The sequence below is a fragment of the Lynx rufus genome, unplaced genomic scaffold (genome assembly GCF_022079265.1).
Source record: "Lynx rufus isolate CCGP_SWC_20201006 ecotype Redwood Valley unplaced genomic scaffold, mLynRuf1.p SCAF_5, whole genome shotgun sequence".
NCBI classification, from domain to species: domain Eukaryota; kingdom Metazoa; phylum Chordata; class Mammalia; order Carnivora; family Felidae; genus Lynx; species Lynx rufus.
In genome coordinates this window covers 99,518,809-99,537,473 of record NW_025814867.1, presented here as the reverse complement: position 1 = coordinate 99,537,473, position 18,665 = coordinate 99,518,809, and the positions used below count along the sequence as shown (strand labels likewise).

Below are 18,665 nucleotides of genomic sequence, written 5' to 3'. Positions count from 1 at the left end.
GATCCCAGGGAACGGGAGCAATAGAGCAAACAGAAGAAAGGAAAATCAATCAAGGATGCAGGAGTTGGACATCACATAAGTACTAGTGCTTGATCTTGATGGACCTTCTTTGGAGCCTTATGAAATGTGCCTCTGAGTTGTCTTTGAAGTGGGAGAAGGTGGCTCCATGCCTCTTCCAACTTGTGGGTGCCCAGTGCCAAGAAGTTCCTTCAGCTTGTCAGAAGGAACAGAGAGGAGGCGAAGTGTGGTTATCCACTCCTACTGTAAACTGTTGCCACAGCAGTGGCTGAAGGAAGAAGGCCAAGAGGATTTGGCATGGGAGATCTCAGCACAGTGCTATCAGGAACAACCTATTGTAATGCTACCAGAACAGTAAAATTGATATTCACTCTGATGATACTAACAGTAGTTTCTAACCTAGTTTACTAGAAAGTTGTAGTTTGTATATTTTAGATTTAATTATATTATTGTATATATTAGATTTCATTTTCATTAGAACTTTAAATTGTTTGGAAAGATTAACATCTAGAATACTGCATTTCTTACAAATATGTATAAATTATCACATTGTAGACACATGTGAGGCTTTTTTACTATTTCCCCCAGAATTCTAAGGAGCAAGAGAGGGGGAAAGGGAGGAGATGAAGAATCTTACTCCAAAGAAACATTAATGAAGTACAAAAAAGTGTTAGGCCTATAGTCCAATCCAGGCTTTATAGTGTTATCTCCTTAACTCACTGAACACTGGTTTTTCCAATAAGGGATAATCTCCAGTCTCTTTCAACTGTAAAAGTTTATGATTCTTGAACAATAATGCCACTTCAGATGAAGCAATCCAAGCCCAGGGAAACTAACTCATTGGAGTCATAAACGAATAAAAGCAGAAGCAAGACTGGCCCTTAAATCTTAGAATCATAGAAGCTGATGGCTATTTTTAGACTTGTCCTGAATGAGTATTATCCACGTTTTAAGGTACTAAGTAGCTACTACCTACTGTGTAGGAATCCAGGAAAAATATATACAATGAAAAGGGACTAGAAATTTATTAAGTACTTTGAATTAAATTAGGATATTTAGCAAGGCTCCAGGAAAGAAGCTAAAGCAGTGTTTAACTGCTTTGCAGGCTGTGTGCATCAAAATCACCTGAGCTCCTTGCTAAAAATGCAGGCTTCTGTCCCCAGCCCCTGGCTGTGTTTATCAGTCTTTCAGAAGGGAATCCCCATTTTTAAACCACCCACCAAGTGATTCTCAAAACAGCCTCAAGTAGGAGAACCACTAGTGTAGACAAGTGGGAAAATGTGCAAAAAAACAATAGGGCTAGATAAGGAGTGGAAAGGAAATAAAATGAAGATGGCCAAGGAAAAGGAGGATGCGGTATATACTAGGGCACTGTTTTATTTTTCTCTACATCCATATATAACATAAAACTTAAGGCTACAACCTGCTTAACAAATAGAATAGTACTGACCTAATTTTAGTAAACTAGAACACTTGAAAAATACATCAAACCTTGTATCATTGAAAACACATAAGATTTATCCTGAGTAATGGTACAAACAGTATACAACTATCAGATGACAGCATCAGCACCAAATTATAAATTTATGTGTGGCCTCACCACTGGGTCTATTTTGTGTAAACTTTCTTTTTCTTCTCTTCTCTTTTTTTTTAACTTACTTATTTTGAGAGAGAGAGAGAGAGAGAGAGAGAGAGAGAGAGAACAGGGGAGGGCAGAGAGAGAGGGAGACAGAATCCCAAGCAGGCTTTGCACCATCAGCATGGAGACCCACAAAGAGCTCAAACCCACAAACTGTGAGATCATGACCTGAGCCAAAATCAAGAATGCGGTGCTTAACCGACTGAGCCACCCAGGCACCCAATAAGCTTTATTTTTCATTTGACTTCCTCATCTACTTCTATTTTGTTATCTTGTACTTCATGTATAACCATATGCCACCGTACGTCCTTTTTGGAGAAAAGTCTATTTGGAATTAATCACTGGCACCCAAATAAATAAACCAAAAAAAAAAAAAAATCCCAGAAACTTTTGGAGATCTTCAAAAGCATTTTAATATGCCTTTCTGTGAGGTATGGTGAAAAGATGAAGTGAAATAATGGTTGTGACCAGTCCCTGATAATACACTTAGTGGCAAAATTTTTTAGTCCTTTTTGATGATTAATTCTAACATATAATCAAGAATTATATGCACAACCATTAGAAGCTACAAACCTTGGTGTTCAGAGGGGGACTTACCTAAAATGGAGCCATAAGACCAAAGTGACCTTTTAAGTACTCCTTGATACTTTGCTTTCCATCCCAGCCCATCCCCATATATCTAAGGCACAGAGTAGGTTTTTATCAACCTAATTACTCAGTTCTTAATTCCCTGGTAAATCATAAAATTATTCAGTTTTCAAGGGACCCACCAGCTTTTTTTTTTTCTTTTTTAATGTTTATTTTTGAGAGACAGAGCACGAGTGGGGTAGGGGCAGAGAGAAAGGGAGACACAGAATCCAAAGCAGGCTCCAGGCTCTGAGCTGTCAGCACAGAACGTGACGTGAGCTTCAAACTCATGAACCTGTAAGATTATGACCTGAGCTGATGCTGGGATACTTAACTTAACCGACTAAGCCACCCAGGTGCCCCAGGGACCCACCAGCTTTAATTAAGGAATTACATCTGCTTCTCAAGGACAGGATATGGTAAATTTTTTCATCTTAACCCCTGGTACAAAGTCAAAATTTGACTATTTAGTAGTCAAGTACTTGTCAATTAAATGACACAGAGCTACTATAAATATTTATTGAACTGACATTACTGCTGTACAGCGTTACACTAAATAAGCTCCTGAGTCCAAGTAGTATTTCCAAATCTTTCCAGAACTCAGCAAGTTCCACGTAAAACAGAACACTGGACCAGTTTGTTAAGCACTTAAATGTCTCATATATGAGCATTTAAACACCCATTAAGGCAAAAATATCATCAATGTCATCTGTCTCCTTAATGGTTCCTGATGTATTATGTTTGTTCATTTGCATCACTGTCCATGAATTAGTTTCATTTTCATTGTTTCCTGTAAGGTTTTCATGAATTTGTTTCTCTTTAGTTTGTATGACAGGATTTGAAACTCTGCTCCTCAAGAGTTGCTTATTGTTGGGGTAGAGATCAGTTCTATGAACTGAACAGTGTGAGCGTTTCCATTTTCTGCTATCTGTAGCATTCTGCATCCCTTGAGGGGACTGTTGAATTTCCTTTGAAAGAGTCAACTGCAACTTTCTCTGCAGTCTCTTCTGTCCCAGTAAAAATCTACTCTGAGATCTTCTTTGTCTCAAATGATGCTTTGAAGTCTTGATTCCTGAGCCACGAAGAAGGCAGTTGCAAATAGATGCTTTTATGCACTTTAGTTTCTTTGGTAAACTTTAAAGGATAAGAGAAAGGAAAAATCTGGGATTAAGACACAGAAAACATTTTCAAAAACTTTTGTCTTCCTTCTACCAACACCTAACAGAAAAGTACACAATTTATCTCTAAGTCTTGTGCCCGTGTACAACCCCAGAATCATTGTAAAAAATAAAGAAATAGAAGCTTGAACCCAAATCTGTGTTTTCAGAGCAAAGGTTTTCTCTGACTCAGGTTGTAGACGAACATGTGCCCATTATGTTCCCAAAGTAAAGTAGCTCCTACAACTGCCTAGCAAGGTAGCTGAATGGTGAGATACCTCCATACTTTAGTGTCAGAGCTTTTCCCTGATAACTACTGTTCATAATGTAATAGGGGTGGAGCTGAGGAAAGGATATATCACAATTAGGAAAATTTGGATTTTTCATATCTGGATAAACAACTTCATGTTGTAGAAGGAAATAAGGGAAAAGGAGTAAATGTGAAAAGAGAGTTTAAGAATGAAAAGATAGAGCTTCTGGCATAGACCAATTGGACTACCCTAATTGTGATTCATGTACCATCTTCAAGCTTGGGAATTCAGAACTCAAATAGCTGATCATTTTAGGTGTTTTGCTTCTGAATAAGGTATACTGCCACAAGGTGTATCAGTACCTTGCTAACTCCCTCACCACTTGTGATAGATTTCAAAAGATTAGCATGGGTCTGTAATTTCTACCCCATCACCCTTCCCTTTTCTTTTTTTTTTTTTTAATTTTATTTATTTATTTATTTGGAGAGAGAGAAAGCGTGAGTAGGGGAGGGGCAGGAAGAGGAGAGAGCAAGAATCCCAAGCAGGCTCCGCACTGGCAGCATGAAGCCCGACACGGGGTTTGAACCCACAAACTGTGAGATCATGACCTGACCTGAGCCGAAGTCAGACGCTTAACCAACTGAGCCACCTAGGTGCCCCCTCTTTTGCTTTTTAAATAAATACATAACTTGGAGAAAGCCCATTATAATGTAGTGAATCATGATCAGTTTCCAAACCCTTTTACTTGTCTTACTATAAGTGGTAATTTTTTTTTTTTTTTTAATTTTTTTTTCAACGTTTATTTATTTTTGGGACAGAGAGAGACAGAGCATGAACAGGGGAGGGGCAGAGAGAGAGGGAGACACAGAATCGGAAACAGGCTCCAGGCTCTGAGCCATCAGCCCAGAGCCTGACGCGGGGCTCGAACTCACGGACCGCGAGATCGTGACCTGGCTGAAGTCGGACGCTTAACCGACTGCGCCACCCAGGCGCCCCTATAAGTGGTAATTTTTAAGTGTACCTCCTAATTAAAATGGGAATAGAAAAAATGAAAAAAGAAGAATCAGAGGATCTGAATGGAGTTCTAGATCTCCCAACTGTAATAACCTAATCAAAATCCCCTATTTCCTCATCTACAAAATGAGAGTAATACTGCCTATCTCAGAGAGTTATCGTGTACATTAAATAAATTATAAATTGGACTATATTATTGAAACAGCAAAACATGGCAGTTTGAAAGAGCGCTATCTTTGTGGGGTATGGAATAATGGTTGAACCAAATAAACACTAGTTTGTTACCATTCTCATTAACTTTTATTTATTATCATCTCTGTCTCAGGCTGAGTTTTCCACTCTAGAATAGATCCTTTTTAGATGGCTACAGGTCTTTAAGGGACGCTAATGTAGATACCTTTCCAACAATTTCATCCCTTAGGAATACTTAACAACTTCTCTCATAGCTCTTAATCAAAACTTGTTTTTGTTGATCTTTGCAGCCAGTGGTCTGAAATTGTTACCATGGGCATCTATTATTTTTCAATAAAAATATAAAACCCTAGGGGTGCCTGGGTGGCTCAGTCAGTTGAGCATCTGACTTCGGCTCAGGTCATGATCTCGCTGTTCGTGAGTTTAAGCTCCACGTTGGGCTCTGTGCTGACAGCATGGAGCCTGGAGCCTGCTTTGGATTCCGTGTCTCCCTCTCTCTCTGCCCCTCCCCTGCTTGCACTCTGTTTTTCTCTAAATAAACTATATATATATATATATATATATATATATATATATATATACACACACACACACACACACATATACACACACACGTAATATATATAAAATGTATAAAATATATATATATATATATATACATAATATATAAAATATATATAAAATCCTAAAGTGTCTAACTTCATTGTAGTGCTTCAAGTAATACTGGTCACAATAAAAGATAATCATCCTTAAGTGGTTCTGTGACCCTAAGGACCACAAGAAGAGGAAATCAATACCCGGAGAATCTGGCACCCATGAACGAACATGACCTGACCCTAACCCCAGAGTCTGGTGTGTGCCCTTGTAAGAGGCAGACTGCTTCTGCTCTCACATCCTCATCCTGCTATGCTGAAGCTGCGGGCAGACTGGCTGTCTCTCCTATGAGAGCAAGGGCTAGAGCTAGTGCTCCATGAGAATTAAGTCTGTCTTACACAGGAGTATCCCCAGGCTTAACATACCACAGACACTCCTAAGGCTCTCTGAATTAACAGATGGAATGGGGAAGAGTATAAGTGAATAAATCCAATTAACCAAGTTAACTTTCTTCCTCTCAATAATAAAGCTGTGCCCAACAAAAGCAAACAAAACTGCATTTGGAATAGATCCCTCTTTTAGCCCCCCTAGAGCTACTGGACGTACCATTTTTTTAAAAAAGCTGACTTGAATATATATAGGTTTGCCTAAATGACAACAGCAAAAGTTAAGGATATAATTTTTATTATATACCTACCTATGGCCTTGAGCTTCCACATGTTTAAGCCGGTTACTTTTAAGAAGTTTGTTACCCAGGAAGGAGGCCTTAGCCTTGAGTTTTTTGCTCCTGCACCACAAAATTGCCATTTGGATTTCTTCAGAAAGTTGAGTGAAAGTCTTAGCCCCTCGAAATCTTTGCACAAAACTTTTGGCACAGGGAGTTCCTGATGCTCTCTGAGAAGAATGTTTGGTTGCCTTTAGTTTGGACTGAGAACATTTAACGCTGGTCTCCTGAAATACGGAAAGGTGAAAAAAATATATTGGATTTGTTACTGACTTACAAATATATAACAACAAAGAAAAGTTAACTCACCATGAGAATTAGAAAATGTCTTAAGAAGGAAAACTTTTTTTAAGCTCACTGTGCTTTTCTTTGTCTCAAAAAACTTAATTTTTTATCAACTGCTCCTAACACAAGATGTTTTTCCCCTCTATGCAACAATAGATCTCATCTCTAACTGAATTCAGGTGGGAAACATAGATGGGAAGTATACTATAAATATTCTGACAGATAACCTACTTAACCTATACATAAAAATGAATAAATATTGGTCAAAGTCTATCTAGGAAAAAAAATCACTGAAGAGACCTTTTCGTAGATACTACTGGATTACCGCAGATTTGTTTTTCACTTATTTCTATACCCTAAGTTACCCTCAACACTGGGTCACAAACGTCACTGGAAATGCATGGAGATATGGATGGCTGCTGAAAATATGTTAAAAATGCTTAAACCGAGCATCATTTCCAATTCAACCATCTTTTGATGTGGCACCTTTGTCTCTTCAACCCCATCTTTCTATATCAAGTGGAGTTTGAATTGTACCAACTTTTATTGTTTACGAAAATATGCCACTTACTAGATTTGCTTTCATCCTTCATTCAAAACTTGGCTTCTTCCAAATTTCTCACTCAAGAAAAACATTAAAAAAGTAATAGAAAATGTAAAAGTAGAGACATAGCAATACTTTGTGTTGGTGATCAATAAAAGAAATTTGACCTTGAAAACAAGCTGAGCATGTTAGTGCTAATTGCTAGAAATGTGGTAGTGATGAGTCATGACTAAGCTGACCAACCAGCCAGCTTCAAAACCAGCTCACCTAGGAACAGCAGGATGGACTGCAGAGAGCTACAGTTCCTGAGACAGCTGACAAAACTGTTTGGGGGACTGATGTAATGGTAAAGAACAAAGACTGTGAAACCAAACTGCCTGTGTTCAAATCCCAGCTCTGCCCCGTATTTGCTGTGTGGCCTGAGCAATTTCTTATCCCTTCTATACTTCAATTTTCTCAGCTGAAATATGGAAACAGTAATAATATCACCAGCCTCACAGGGCTTTTGCAAGGTTTATAGGAGTTAATACATGTAAAGCATTTCGAACACTGCCTGGCATAGAGTAAGTGCAGTATATGTGTTAGCTGTTATTACAATGATGATGAAGACACTGATGAAGATGATGATGATGATTCCTCCCTCTGGAACTCATAAATTGGACAGAATATAGATCCAAGCTAGAATCCTTATAAACATTCAAGAAAGTACTCTGACTTACTAGAAATGATTAAGAATTCTTAAATAGAACGAAGAAATAATCCATGCGAGAAACCAGGAGAAAACAATTTGAGAAGAACAGATGGTAATAGAAGTCAAGTAGTTACCACATGAAAGAGGGTGACACTGATGTCCTTATCTGTTGCTAGGTCCAGAACAGAATTTACAGATACTAAGAGGAATCATGTTAAAACTTGAACCCTGACAGGGAAAGAAAGAGAAGCCTCATGACAAAAGACAAGGATGACAGTAACAATGAAAAAAGTAGCTAATGACATCTAACAACAGTTAAGTGCTTTGAATACTTTACATGAATTAAAACTGCATAATCCCATGAGGTGCATACTGTTAATTAGAAAACAGAGGTTTGGACAGGTCAAGAAACTTATATAAGGTCATACAGCTAGTACCAACTGAAGCCAGGACTCAAACCATTTCTGTCTGACTACAAAGTGCATACTCTTAATATAATCCACACCTGCAGTGGATCCTAAGGGCAATTTAAAATTCTAGTGAAATGCTTAGTAAAATGTTTCTGGAGGCATTCTATAAACTGAATTTCCTGGATACACTCAGTCCTTTGGGAGTGCCTGTATTCATTCAGAAACAGGCTGAGAACTAAGATGGCACTAAGCCGAGAGCTGGTGACAAAAACAGAGGATTCAATCTCTGCCCTTGGTAAGTGGTATCTACTTTATAAAGTAGCAGAATCATAAGCCATAGTAATAGAAGCCAGACAAACCTGAATAGCCTTGTGCTTCAGCTGTTTGCAGAAAGCTCTCAAATCAAATTCTGATGACTTCTCTGTAGAGGTGGAGAGACCACAGATACAAAAACTTAAGCAAACAATTTTCAAATCAATGAATTCTCAAGTATATAATATTTCTTGCCAAATTACTACAAAAGAAATAAAGGGAATTAGATGAGTATGTGCTAAGAAAAAATTACCTTTGAAGATTTTCTTACTCTTTACTGGCTGTCCAAGATCCACGTTATTCTGTATATTGATCTTCATTTGCTTAGCTTTTTTGGAAATTCTGTGTACAGTTTCTTTGCTAGACCTTGGTGATTGATTTTTTGTTAAAAACAGTTTATTTAACAATTTAGTTACTCCTTTAGCTGCAAAAGCTGTGGGCATTTTTTTCTTAAAGACCTCAAAATAGGGCTGTCCTAAAAATTCGGCAATATCAGAAGGAAAGGTAAAATCTTTGAAGTAAGGCAGTGGTTGAATCCTAGAGACTTCATGAAGCAATCCAAACAATGGCTCATATAAAGAAGTCAGCCTTTTTAAAACACCTTTATAGAGAACCCTAGAGAAAGAGGACGTCATGAATTAGCCAGTAAATATAATTTGCAGATTATTTAATAACCACAACAGATTCAAAGCTGAAAATAAATGTCGATCAATCTGCCACTACAGATAAAAAATGCTCTGGGACATATTTGCATAGAGCCAGATTAGTCCAGCCCGAACAGAAAAATCCAAGTACAAAATTTACTTTAAGTACTACATGGAACAATGTCTCAAAGGATACACAACAAAATGTAAAGTGTGGTGAGATTTTAGGTAAATTTCAGGTTCTTTGCTCTTTTTTTTTTTTTTTTGGAATGTCTTAAAATAAGCATGTATTATTACTATAATCAGCAAAAATTAAAGCTATTTTCATTATAGAAAAGAATGGAAGGTTTGACATTTTTAAATAATATGTTAGTTATTAGTAGTTCTAATGTTGTTACCCCTAAGAATAAGCAGAATAAACAAGATGAAATAGTACTTGAGATACCCAGGTTAAGACATCGAGGACATAACCATCAACACTCTAGTTCCTAATCCATCCCAAATAAACTCTGACCAAGTGAAGAAATGAAACCCCTGCACCATCAGCATCCCACAGGAAAACAAATATGAAAACCACTAATGAGAAACCTAGGTGGAGTTAGATGAAAAACAAATGAAGGATTTCAGAGGTACGTGCATACATACCATAACCTGCTCACCAGCCCAACCATCACAAGGTTTAAAATAATGAATTCTTGTAAACCTAGATGTTTCACAGTCAAGCTGAAGAATCAAGTTAAAGTTTGAAAACAAAACCAAAGTAACTGGGTTTTGTAAGTTACATTTATGAAAGAAACAGATTGGAAATAGAATTTTCTTGAAGAAATTAAAGCTTTAAAACATGTTCTGGGGGCGCCTACGTGGCTCAGTCAGTGAAGCCTCCGACTTTGGCTCAGATCAGGATCTCAGGATTTGCAGGTTCAAGTCCTGTGTCGGGCTCTGTGCTGTCAGCTCAGAGCCTGGAGTCTACTTCAGATTCTATGTCTCCCTCCCTCTCTCTGCCCCTCCCCCACTCACACTCTGTCTCTCTCTCAAAAAATAAATGAACATTAAAAACAAATTAAAAAACAAACAAACATGTTTTGTTTCAGGCATGGAAACTTAAAGTAACATGTACTCTGCAAGAACACTCATTATTTTACTTCTAAGATTAAGAATTTCTATCAGTGCCCTTATGATAAGACATGTTAGAAAGAGACTGGCAGTCTCTGGCAATGGCTGTATCAAGCAATTCCTAGAAAAAGGAGGCCAAGAAGCAAAATGTTAAGAATAGGTTATAACTTCCACAAACCTCCTAGCTTTCAAACAAATACTATTAAATATATCCAAACAATTCCAATTCAGGGGAAGGCATTTCAGTTGATTCAAGGATACAGAAATGTCTTGCAGCAACAGTCCAAGAGGCGAAGTAACAACTTGCAGGCTCCCAAAATCTTCATGAGCACCAATTCAACCACTGGTTGGCTAGGGATGACATATGCTTCGGTAGTTACACGATGATTTTCACTTCACAAAAAATGGAAAAGTATGTTCTTTTTATTCTTAAAGTTCATTAATTATAAAGCTCTTACATAGCAGTTTTCAAGTGCAGGTGAGCTTGAAGCTCAATTTGAAATAGTTCTGCTCAACAGTGACTTACTCAAGTTGATGGACACTGATATTTCAATGTAATCTATTGTGACCCAGATGTCAGTATCCTGCCATCCCTCCACAAGCCAACAGAGGAGACATTCTCACAAATACCAGGTGCCCGTTACTAAAACAAAATCTGCACAACTGAAGCACAATTGATTATATCCCAACACCAAGCAAAGTCCAAAGAGAGACCGCACTAAAGACAGAGTTCCCAGCCCACCACAAAGCCCATCACAAAGCAGCTGGACCACTTACTTGGAAGAAAACAACTCAGACAGATGTTGAATTGAACCCTCCAAATCCATGTTTTTCAAACGTTTTAAACATTGTTCAACCTGGAAGGGGAAGAGTAGCTCAAATTCATAGAATACGGACATGGCCACTGATGGGACGAGGAAAGCAAAGATACGCAAAAGTTCAAATTATGGAAGGGGCGCCTGGGTGGCTCAGTCAGTTAAGTGGCGGACTTCAGCTCAGGTCATGACCTCACAGCTTGTGAGTTTGAGCCCTGCGTCGGGCTCTGTGCTGACAGCTCGGAGCCTGGAGCCTGCTTCAGATTCTGTGTCTCCCTCTCTCTCTACCCCTCCCCCACTTGTACTCTGTCTCTCTCTGTCTCTCAAAAATGAATACATGTAAAAAAATTTTTTTAAAAATTCAAAGTATGGAAATACACTGAACACTACAGAATACTTTCATTTTAGGTAAAATAATCTGTAGCCCAAAGCAATTGCTCCTGCTCAAAAATTGGAAATTAACCCACCTGAACACATTTCTCAAACCCAGTTATAACTAAGAATTTACTATATGCCAGGATGTGATTGATGCTATAAAGGGCACTCAAGTAAGTATGAGATTATTCTCAAGATTATCATTTTTCTGAAGCAACATGATTTCTCACAGTGAGACCATTAAAAAAAGATAGTAGATTAATTAACTACTTGATTTCAACAACTTGTAAATGGCCTCAGAGATGAGCAAAGTGATTTGCTCACTTTACAAGTATATACGGGACACTTTCTGCAAGGCATGCTGGGAAATAAAATAGTATATGACACTCCCCCATCTCTAGTTGCTAAAAACCTAGCAGTAAAAATAAGAAGACATACAAAATATTTAAATGCTGAAATAAAAGATGTGCCTTATTTAAAATTGCAGTCCCCTCAGCACTCTACCCTTTCCTGCTTTATTTTTCTCCATGACGCTTTCGATGGATGGATTGACTGATGGCCTTTCTCCTCTCAACTACAGTGTAAACTCCATGAGGGCAGTATATTTCATCTATCTTATCCACCACTGTAACTCAGTACTTAGCACAGTGTTAAGAAGGCACTCAGTAGCATTTTTACTTAATAACAAAACAACAAAAAGCTATCCATTTTACAAAATGTGGTAAGAATTCTATGATCTCCAGGAAATACCACACAAAAGGCATGCATGGGATGGCATCCAGACTTTGAAGAGTGTAAAAATCTGGATGGGCACTGACACTGGCAAAGATAATATCTTGCTAACGCTATATATATGCTAAAAATTTAAGTATTGATTCTGTTATAACAGCATAGCTTTCAGAATAGTGAAGGCAACAATCCTCAAATTCTCTGGGGTTAGCTCCTATCTTTTCAGTTTTTAATTCCGGATCCTATACTTTGAGAGAAGTACTGACAAACCAAGATGGGAAAGCACTTGGGAAATACAGTAAGTGAGCTATGGTTCAAAAATAAAAACGGGAAAATCATTTTAAGAATTTAAGCAAGGCAGAACAAGGAGGAACATAACAGTCTTCGTATACTCTCTTGTCACACAGAAAGAGGAATTGACTATTTTTTGTGCTTCATTTATGGGAATATTAGAGATAGGGTAATTCTACTACTCTGCTTTCTTTGAAGGGAGAAAAAATAACGTAGATGACAGTACTGAGTAAATAAGGAAATGTTAAGCAGGTCTAAGGCAGCAGTAGTAATGGAGATGGTAGTTGCAGGAGCATGAGACACGTTCCCTACTCTAAGGGATGGCAGGAAAAATAAACCATACACAAATGACTGCCACATGCAGACTGTACTCAATACCATAAGAGAACCACAAAGGGGAAGCCCAAATAGCCCACAGTCATAAAAAGAAGAGGTCAACCACACTAATAATCAAAACATGCAACTTAAAATGAGATTACCACAATATGCCCTCATGTTACTCTTTGGGAAGAAGTTTATCACTGCTGGACAGCTTGAAATGGGACTTACAGGATGGCAAGGCTTTTACCAGGCAGAGATGGAGGGTCTGGGCATGCTAAATATACAGAGCCAGATAAGCAAATGTTCAGGTGAGAGAACAAATGTGGTGAGCACGAGACTTGTGAAGAGTTCAGGTTGTCTGGAATATAAAATATATGAAGGTGAGAGAGAAGCCTGAGCTACAGAAAACTGAAAAGGCCAGATCACGGAGGATCTTACAAGCTAAGCTAAGAGGTTTCATCTTTACTCAGGAGCCAGTAGAGAACCATTAATAAAAATCAAAGCTGTGCTTCATGATGATTAACTCGGCTTTGGCATATAGAATATGTCAGAGTACAGGAAAGACTGGAGTTGAGGAAAGATCAGTTAGGATAGCAAGACAATTAAAAGTTGACATGGTCTAAAAAAAAGAAGATGCAGCCAGAACTAGAATAAGGGTGTAGAAGCATAGAAAATTTTTGACTAACCAACTGACTTATGGGAGAGCTACATAAGAGAAAGAAGCAGAGAAAATGGAACACCAGATTTTTCTGACTGGATAATTATTCACAGCTTGGAAAGCCAGAAGGAAAAGCAGGTTCAATCTGACACTTTCAAGTTGAAATATACTCAAGTTTGGTTTTGAAGTAAAAGACTCATGAGATAAAAAGCTGCCCCAGAGAAGAAAACTTAGGAAAAGACCATGCTCCCAGATCTTTCTTTGAAGAAGAAATCTCCCATCTTTTTTTGCCTTAAGTAATGGGAGCAGAAAATTAACCAGAAAGCACGAATCTGTAAGGTTAGAGAACACGTCTGTGTTCTTCACCCTGTATACTGAGCACCAAGCACAGTACCTGGCACATAGGAAGTTACAAAAAAGGGCGCCTGGGTGGCTCAGTCAGTTAAGTGTCAGACTCTTGATTTCAGCTCATGTCATGATGTCAGGGTGGTGAGATGGAGCCCCGTGTCAGGCTCTGTGCTGAGCATGGAGCCTGTTTAAGATCTCTCTCTCCCACTCTCTCTCTGGCCCTCCTCACCCTCTCTAAAAAAAAAGGGGGGGGGCTACACAAAATACCTGCAGAATTAATAAAGTGAATGAATGAATGAGATTAAAAAGAACCCAGCTTAGGAGACTCAGCCCTGTAGTGTAGAGGGCCCAATCTAAAAATTATAGGAAACCACTTTCCATAACTTGTTATATAGCCATTTACTCTAATATATTACTGACTAGATTATATGTCCCACAACATATAAACCATGACTTTGTTCTTTTTATGATATTAGGATTTTGATTATGCTCAGGAAGTTGTTCTTTAATCCGGCACTTTGTCTTGCTTAAATCACTGTTATCTGTGAACTAGGCAAAAGCATTCTCAATATAGATTATATATAATGAAGAAAACTTTTCATAAAAATTACCCACTAGAAACAAGACTGGGGAAGAATTAAACATAGTTCCTTTCTAAAGAAGTTGCGTTTTGAAATGCTTTCGGGGTGGGGGGCGGGGATGAAAGCCCACATGCAGCTTTGGACTGAAGATCTATTAAGTCACAAGTAATTTACTAAGTTTCCATACATAACAAAATATTAAGTGGCAGTATGATCTCATTTTCACCAAGTAAACACGTTGAGTCATAAACACAGGGCTTCCTCCTTACCTGTTTGAGGGCTAAATGGGGCTTGTGGTGGCCCATCCTGTAGTGATTGCTGTAAAGGACTGCACATAGCACATCTGTTTCTGCATCCAGGGTTTGGCTCTTCAGTGACAGTATAACAAGACCACATTCTCTAATTACAGCTGCAACACAAAGGTCTAAACCAGAGACATTTAATAAAACTTAATTTGGGGGTGCCTGGGTGACTCAGTCAGTTAACCATCAACCTCCGCTCAGGACATGATCTCACAGTTGGTGAATTCGAGCCCCGTATCAGGCTCTGTGCTGGCAGCTCAGAGCCTGGAGCCTGTTTAGGATTCTGTGTCTCCCTCTCTCTCTGCCCCACCCCCGCTCATGCTCTGTCTCTCAAGAAGTAAATAAAAGTTAAAAAAAATTTAAAAAAAACTTAATATGTATTTCTACATTAAGTATATTATATAAAAACACTGTGAAGGAACATCTTTCCTTATTAAGGGGATTAAGAACAAATTAATATAACCAGCTTTAGCTATAAGAACATAATTAAGGATTCTAAGTATGTGAGAAGATGGAAATGGTGACAGATACAAAGTCCAAAATCATTAAGAGAACAACTGTTAAACAAGAAAGTATATTTTTGTAACACATTTTTTTATGATTTTTAATAATCTTTCATATGAAGACTTTGCCATCATGTGGTGGACTCTTACACCTACTTACCTTGATGGTGGGTACCTGTTATACACTTCTCTAAATCCCCAGTTATGTACATAAGCAAGGCAGAATAAATAAACTCATACTCCTAAAAGCAGTGGTACTTTAAGGTAAGAATATATTCAGAAAAGAGAAACCACTATGGCAACTGGAAGTTACATTATTTGATGCATGCCCGACTGGACACAGGATGCTCAGCAGAACAAAATAACAGCTTCCTAGTCCGAAAAGCTGTGAAGTAGAAGATGGAGTTCATGTGTTTCTCTGTGGCTCTAAGGGTAGCACTATCATCCTAGATGGAAATAACACAAAGGCAGATTCCTACACAACAGGGAGAACCTAATTTTGTTTTGTCCGAACTATATGAAGCCAGAATGGACTACCATGAGGATGGAGAATGAGTTACTGAATTTCCATGCCTGATAGGAATCCTGTTAAGGAATTTTTGAATAGGGGTGCCTGGATGGCTCAGTGCGTTAAGTGTCAGACTTCAGCTCAGGTCATGGTCTCTGATCTCACCGTTAGTGGGTTCCAGCCCGCATCTGCCTCTGTGCTGACAGCTCAGAGCCTGCAGCCTGCTTCAGATTCTGTGTCTCTCCCTCTCTGCCCCTACCCCACGCATGCTCGCGTGCTCTCTCTCTCTCTCTCAAAAATAAATAAACATTGAAAAAATTAAGGAACTTTTGAATAGAAGAAGAGGGAAGATTGATCTATAAACTGCCTGGGGATGGATGGGGAAGAGGATGTCATGATTAGATAGGTTGTATTTAATATTAACTATCATTTGAGTGTTTATTTACCGCCTTAGGCACTGTTCCAAATGCTTTATAACAGTAACGCTTCTTCAAAACAGCCCTTTGAGGCAGGTGCTATTCTTTATCCACACTTAAAAATGAGCGGAGGCACAGAAAGATTGAATAACACTTCCCAACCTGCCCAGCTCCAGCAAAGCGAAGTGCCTGGATTTTCAAACCCAATCTGGCTCCTAACTATTGGGCCCTACTGCCTAAAAACAGCAGTACTATTGGTAAAACACCTTCGTTTAAGAGCACTGTCCCCTAATTATATCATTAGATGCTCCCAAAGCCGGTGGAAGGTAGGGAGGACTAACCCCGTTTTACAGATAAGGAACTAGAGGCCCAGAAGGACTGCAGTCTAAATCCAGCGTGCCCCAGCGCCCTCTTAGAATATCAGGCAACAGACTTCAGGGTGAACGGGGCCGCTGGTGGCCTGTGGGGAGCCCAGGGTTTCCAGACAATACTTCTCCCTAACGCTAGCCACGTCCACCTCTCTCCGCCCATTGGCCGCAGGGCTGGGCCTCGGACCTTCATCGCTCCAGCCAGGCCGTGAGGTAGGTACAGTGAATTAAATGGGGGACGCCAAAGTCAGAAGCACCACAGGATTCTCCGGGTAACTCGGTAGCCCACGCACCCCAAGTCAGATCCTGCCCCGCGCCCCTTCCCAGTGTCCCGCGGGTTCAGGAAGTCCCGCCCCCTGCGCACGTGCGCTGGGCCCGGTCAGACACCGCCTCCGGAAACGTCTGTGGCTCGCCGGGCCCCCTCACTCACCCAGCGCCGCCTCGGGGTCCTGTACCGTCACTGTGCTGTGGCTCCCCGCCTTCGGGATCTTTACGCGGTTCCACGGCTCCGGGCCCGGCTGCACCGTAGCCATCTTGGGACGCGGGGGAGGTACTGGGAAAGGCGGAGCTGGGCGAGGCCTAACGGAGCCACGGAGGGAGGGGAGGTGAGAGGAGATCTGGGGGAGGAAGAGGGCAAGGGGTGGTGCTGGGGCGGGGCCCAGAGGTGGGGGCGGGGCCTTCACGAATCGTGCACCAAATACAGTGGACTGGGAGAGTCCCTAATCAGCAAAACCTGGCGGTGTTTCAGAATCTCTCACTTGGAAGAGTTTGGGGGTGGGTGGAAGCCCCATCCCAGTATTACTAAATAAGAATCTCCGAATGAGGAGAGGAATCTGCATTGTGTTTGGGCTTCCCACGGGATTCTGCGGCACAACCAAGTTTGGAATTCAAGGCGTTTTACAGTTGTAGTAACTGAGGCCACCAATAGACCCCTATCTGCACATCAGACATTGGAGGGAGGAGGAAATGAAATAAAAGAAATGCAAAGTGTGACATTTGAAACACAGAAGACGGGATTTACCTGTCTGGAAGGTCCTTCTGTCTTCACCAACAGGAAAACTGCCATCACATCAAAGAAACTTAGAGCCCCTCTGACTCTATCAACCCCGTCCTCTATCATTGTTTAAGACAAGATGGTATCGCAAGCTCTGCTGATCCTCTCCTTATTAATAACTTTCTAATAGATTATTTATCTTCAGCCACAATGACGTCACCTTACTTGAATAAGCCCTTCACTGTAGTGTATTACAGAGGCAATTCGTAAGATTTTGGAGACAGACCACCAAGGTTCTAATTCTAGCTCTAGTTCTCAGGAGAGTTACGTAACTTCTCCAAACCTTAGTGTCCTTATGGGTAAAATGAAAATAATAGTCTCTACCTCAGTGTTGTAAGGTGCTTTAGAACAGTGTCTGGCATACAGGTACTTACTCCTATCACAATTAATATTGTTATTATTTCTACTGTTTAATTCAAGTAACCTTGCCCTATTGAAACACTTGCCATGCTCTTCCTGTGTGCCTTGGCAAATACTAATTCCTCCACTTGGGTCATCCCCTGAAACACAGTCTCCCTTCCTCAGCTCTGGTGTCATCACCTCTGGGTAGTTCTTCCTGAACATCCCATCCCCACTCCATAACCTGACATAGACTACCATAGTGCCTTGAATTGGCCTCTGTATTAGCTTTCTTTTGCTACTGTATTAAATTACTACAAACTTTGTTGCTTAAAAGACATTATATTTCTGAAGGTCAGAAGGGCAAAATGGATCCCACTGGACTAAAGTTGGCAGGGCTGGATCCTTCTGGAGGTTCTAAGTGAAGAATTCATTTACTTTTTTCAGTTTCTAAAGGCCACTTGCATTCCTCAGCTCATGTCTCCATCCTCCATTTTCCAAGTCAGTAACATAGCATCTTCCAGTCTCCCACCACCCTCTCCTACTCTCTCTCATCTTCCTGCCTTCTTAGAAAGACCCTGGTGATTACTTTGGGCCTGCCAAAATAGCCCCATATAATCTTCCCATTTCAGAATCTCTAACTTAATCACATCTACAAAATTTGTTTTGCAGTGTAAGGTAACATAGTCACAGATTCTGAGGATTAACATGTGGACATCTTTGGGGAGCTATTACAGCTATCACAGACTCTCATGAATTTACTTCCCAGTGTCTATTAGTGTATTCGTATGTCTTCAGTGGTCTATGAGCTTACTGAAGGCAGCACTACCAGTAAAGTTCAC

At 39.8% G+C, this 18,665-nt stretch overlaps 1 protein-coding gene across 1 annotated transcript; it reads right to left on the bottom strand.

Annotated features, from left to right (window-relative positions):
• Positions 1-2,789: 2,789 nt before the first annotated feature.
• NEPRO (nucleolus and neural progenitor protein) lies at positions 2,790-17,038 on the bottom strand. Its single transcript, XM_047099821.1, has 9 exons — positions 16,861-17,038; positions 14,603-14,757; positions 10,993-11,072; positions 10,477-10,608; positions 9,748-9,825; positions 8,712-9,073; positions 8,506-8,567; positions 6,190-6,443; positions 2,790-3,418 (listed from the first exon to the last, which is right to left on the bottom strand). Exons 1-9 carry the CDS (start codon positions 16,961-16,963, stop codon positions 2,956-2,958), a joined length of 1,689 nt encoding a protein of 562 aa, XP_046955777.1. The 5' UTR covers positions 16,964-17,038; the 3' UTR covers positions 2,790-2,955.
• Positions 17,039-18,665: the final 1,627 nt, after the last annotated feature.